At 31.2% G+C, this 4020-nt stretch overlaps 1 protein-coding gene across 1 annotated transcript in view; it reads left to right on the top strand.

Moving 5' to 3' along the window:
- LOC105620650 (tyrosine-protein phosphatase non-receptor type 1) overlaps nt 1–4020 on the top strand; it is a 17399-nt gene that overhangs the window by 8604 nt on the left and 4775 nt on the right. Inside the window, exons 2-8 of the mRNA XM_012202143.1 lie at nt 218–379; nt 464–723; nt 850–1075; nt 1154–1306; nt 1513–1690; nt 1775–1976; nt 2059–2169. Of these exons, the coding sequence (XP_012057533.1) occupies nt 218–379; nt 464–723; nt 850–1075; nt 1154–1306; nt 1513–1690; nt 1775–1976; nt 2059–2169 (1292 nt within the window). The remainder of the gene's footprint in view (nt 1–217; nt 380–463; nt 724–849; nt 1076–1153; nt 1307–1512; nt 1691–1774; nt 1977–2058; nt 2170–4020) is intronic.

The raw sequence follows: 4020 nt of genomic DNA, 5'->3' as shown, positions 1-4020 counted from the left end.
GAGAGAGAGAGAGAGGAGGAGGAGGAGGAAAGGGAAGAGGGAGAGGAGAGAGATTCAAGAGATTCAAGATTTATTTAACTATTTTAATTTATATTTATTGTTAGTACATACTTACTACTATTAATAAACTATTACTATTAATAAAAGTACTATTAATAAAAAAAAGTATTTCTTTGTACACTTACAATTCGTTAATGATTTATTTTATATTTTACAGAGCATACGTAGCGAATGTGAAGCTTTTGAATATACATGCAATGAATCAAAAAAACCACAGAACAAAACCTTAAATCGCTACAGGGATGTGGCGCCATATGATCACACTAGGATTATACTCAAAAGAGGTGTATGTGATTACATTCATGCCAATCTTATACGGGTAAATATATTATGTAAGAAATAATGTCCATATGTAAGCGATTGATAATGGTAAAGTAAATATATCACATAATTTGTACATTAGGTGGATCATGCTGAAAGACAATATATCCTAACGCAAGGACCTTTGCCAAATACTATCAGTCATTTTTGGTTAATGGTATGGGAGCAAAATAGTAGAGCTGTATTGATGTTAAACAAGATAATCGAGAAAAACCAAATCAAATGTCATCAATATTTTCCATTGGACGATGTAAAACCTACTTTAACATTCGAAGATGTCAGTATAAAAGTGGATTATATCAGCAAGAAAGAATCATCAGATTATACTACTAGAACGTTACGGTAAAAGAATATGTGTATATTATTAATTGTATCATGTATTTTTTTCAAGATTTGCTTTATAATAATCACATTCTTAATATTTTTACAAGTATTATGACACATTCAATGTTTTTAATTTATCTACAGTATAACGGATTTGGAAAGTAACGATAGTAGAGAAGTCTTACATTTTCATTATACTACTTGGCCAGACTTTGGAGTACCACAACGTCCAACGGCCTTTTTACGTTTCTTGGCAGACGTCAGGAAATCCGGAGCATTAGATCAAAATGTTGGCCCACCCGTCGTTCATTGTTCTGCAGGAATAGGAAGATCGGGAACATTTTGTTTAGTTGATGCATGTCTAGTACTGGTATGTAGAATGTAGCAAACGATTTACAGGAAACTATTGTATTTTGGCAATCGTTAACCAAGTGTTATTTAATTGTAGATTGAAAAATATGGTTTAAATGCTCTAAATGTACGGCATGAATTGCTGGAAATGAGACGATCTCGTATGGGTCTCATACAAACACCCGAACAACTTTGTTTTTCATATGCTGCCATCATTCAAGGAGCAAAACAATTGCCACTCGAAAACATGGTAATAAGTAATTAAAGTTGCTATTGTTTATTGAGTAGATTATAATAACAATTAATATAGTCTTTTAATTTTCGATATTTTTTATTGGTATTTTAATAGACAGAGTATTTCTTTTTGCAGACAACAAAATTATTTTGATAGTAGCAGATTATTGCAATAAAATTTAATCACTCACTACTCACTGTATCTTGTAATATGCTTTATAGGATATGAACAACGAAACAACTCATGATGAAATAATAACGACTTATGACGAAATGAATAATAAGAGTAACCATCCACTAGAAAGAGACGACGAACCTCCTCCTCTACCACCTCCTAGAGGAGAGTCTTTAACTCGAAGTATGATGGCAGATCTAAGTCCAGATGGTTCAACTGATAATGGTATTTCTTTCTTTCTTGTTAAAACAAAAATGCTCTTTATATCATAACAAGCAGCATTATTATTAAAGAATATATCAATTTCAGATGAAGTAAGTGGACCACCTGATAAACCTTTACCAAGTGAACCACCGAATCATGTAGAATTATCAGATACAAACCTATCTACATCTATTTCAAATTACGTATGCGAACAACATACAGATGATGGCATAGTACTTGACGAAGATCTTTCCAATGACGCTAAGAACTCTATTCTAACAAACAATTCTCCGTCCAATTCAGACGCGTGAGTAACGAATTCTTAGTAACAAACCGCGAATTATTTAATATTTATCTTTATGATTATGAATTTTTTTCTCTTGAAACAGGAAAGGGGATGTACGTCGGCGCAAAACGGAAAAAAATGAACGACTAGCTACGCAAATACGCGAGATGAAACGTCGACGGAAGGAGATGGAAGAATGGCAGAAATTCAAGAGGTCATTATTTAACCCTCTTAAAATAAGCTTAGGCATTGGGATCGGTGGGGGTATCATAGCGATCTGTTACTACCTGTACATGCGTAGTTAGATCTGTCGCATTTAAGGATATCATACGTACGTATATACACACATCACCTTTCGAACTATCGATAACATTTCGATGACTTGCAATCATAGAAAGTGTTACTCTTAACATAAGATTCTGTTGCGAGATTTTAATAATCTTGGCTGAAATCTTCGAGAGAGTAACTAAACAAAGGATTTTGTATCATACGATAGTAAAATCACATCGCCAGCAATATCGCAAACGTCTCCGTTATCGAAAGAACAAGCAATGAGCAAAAGAAATAATTAAAAAACAATAGAAAAGAAATAAAACAATGCTAGAAACTGCAAGGTAGTACATTCTGGGACTGCATTGTTATATATTCGAGTAAAAATGAGAATGAATACGAATGAAGGAGAAAAAAAGATGGATTTTTGATTTGTATTTTTATATTGTGATTTATTTTATGAATATCTAGAATGTTAGAATATATGTTCATTTCACAATTCTTTTATTACATTTTTGCTATCAAAAAAGAATAGTTTATTCCGTACATGTGCTTGTGAAAACGTTATTATGAAGTAAATTTTATCACACAATTCTTATAGATAAAATATAACCTATAAAGAATTGTGTTAACACTTTGACATTAGGGGAGGGGCAGAGGAAGTTCATTAAATCCGACCTCGGACGCTACGTAGTTGGCACATAGATCGATTAGCCAAGTGATGATCATTCTCGTAGGCGTCCAGCGACAGACTGCCAAATACGAGTTATCTAGTAATTGGTTAACGTGTTAACTCCCAGATAAGTTACTATTGTAGGTAAAATATTTACTCAAGAACTAGTTATGCAATACTATATCATATAATCATATAACTTTATAAATATGATTTGCGTGAATTTTGATCATTCAATCACTTTATTGATTAATACGTTCGTATAATGATACACATAAACACACAGAGTGAAAATCATGGATATATAAAGCTGAATTAAATGAAAAAACAATTTCATCATCTAACTTTGATTTTATCATTTCCTATAAATAGAACATTTTTTAATTTAAATTAAATTCGATCTTTTCCTTCTTTTATGATTTAGTTAATATGATGATAAATAAGCAAAAAAAAAGGAGACATTATATTTCTGTGATTTTCGACTATTCTAATCGATATTTCTAAACGAATTAAACTTGATGTTAATATTTTATCAAAATCATTTTAGCTTTGAATAAAAAGCTAGAATGAAAGACTTATTTCCAAATCAGCTTCATATAATTTATTTTATAATTTAAATTCATATTTTCAAATAATACGGTTTATGTATAAAGATTATGCGTTTCGCGGGTTTTCTCCGTGTTCCAGATTCATTCTTGGAAACGTTTCGTGAACCTTGCAGTTCACTTCATCAGGGCGAGGAGCAGCCTGATATCCGCGAAACGCATAATCTTTATATAGAAAGCACCCGTGGAAGCCTCAAGAATAAATACGGTTTATGTATTACAATACTGGAGAAGCTTATAAATTTATGATCTTAATTTTTTTAATGAAAATATGGATTCAATGATCTGGAAATAATCTATTCAATTTCTTTAGTAGCGTTAAATGGGTATATTAGTGATAGGCGTAGAAAGAACTTGTTAAACAATTTTATTATAGTTCCATAGATAAATGTTTTTAATTGTTGATTGGAGTAGATTCTACTGTCTTATATCAGTCATTCGTGAAAATTTAGACTGCGTATATGTGTGTGTGTGTATATATATATATATATATATATATATATATATATATATATAT

The sequence above is a fragment of the Atta cephalotes genome (genome assembly GCF_000143395.1).
Source record: "Atta cephalotes unplaced genomic scaffold scaffold00002, whole genome shotgun sequence".
Lineage (NCBI taxonomy): Eukaryota > Metazoa > Arthropoda > Insecta > Hymenoptera > Formicidae > Atta > Atta cephalotes.
Note: the sequence above shows the minus strand (reverse complement) of the source record. Positions and strands in the feature narration are given on the sequence as shown.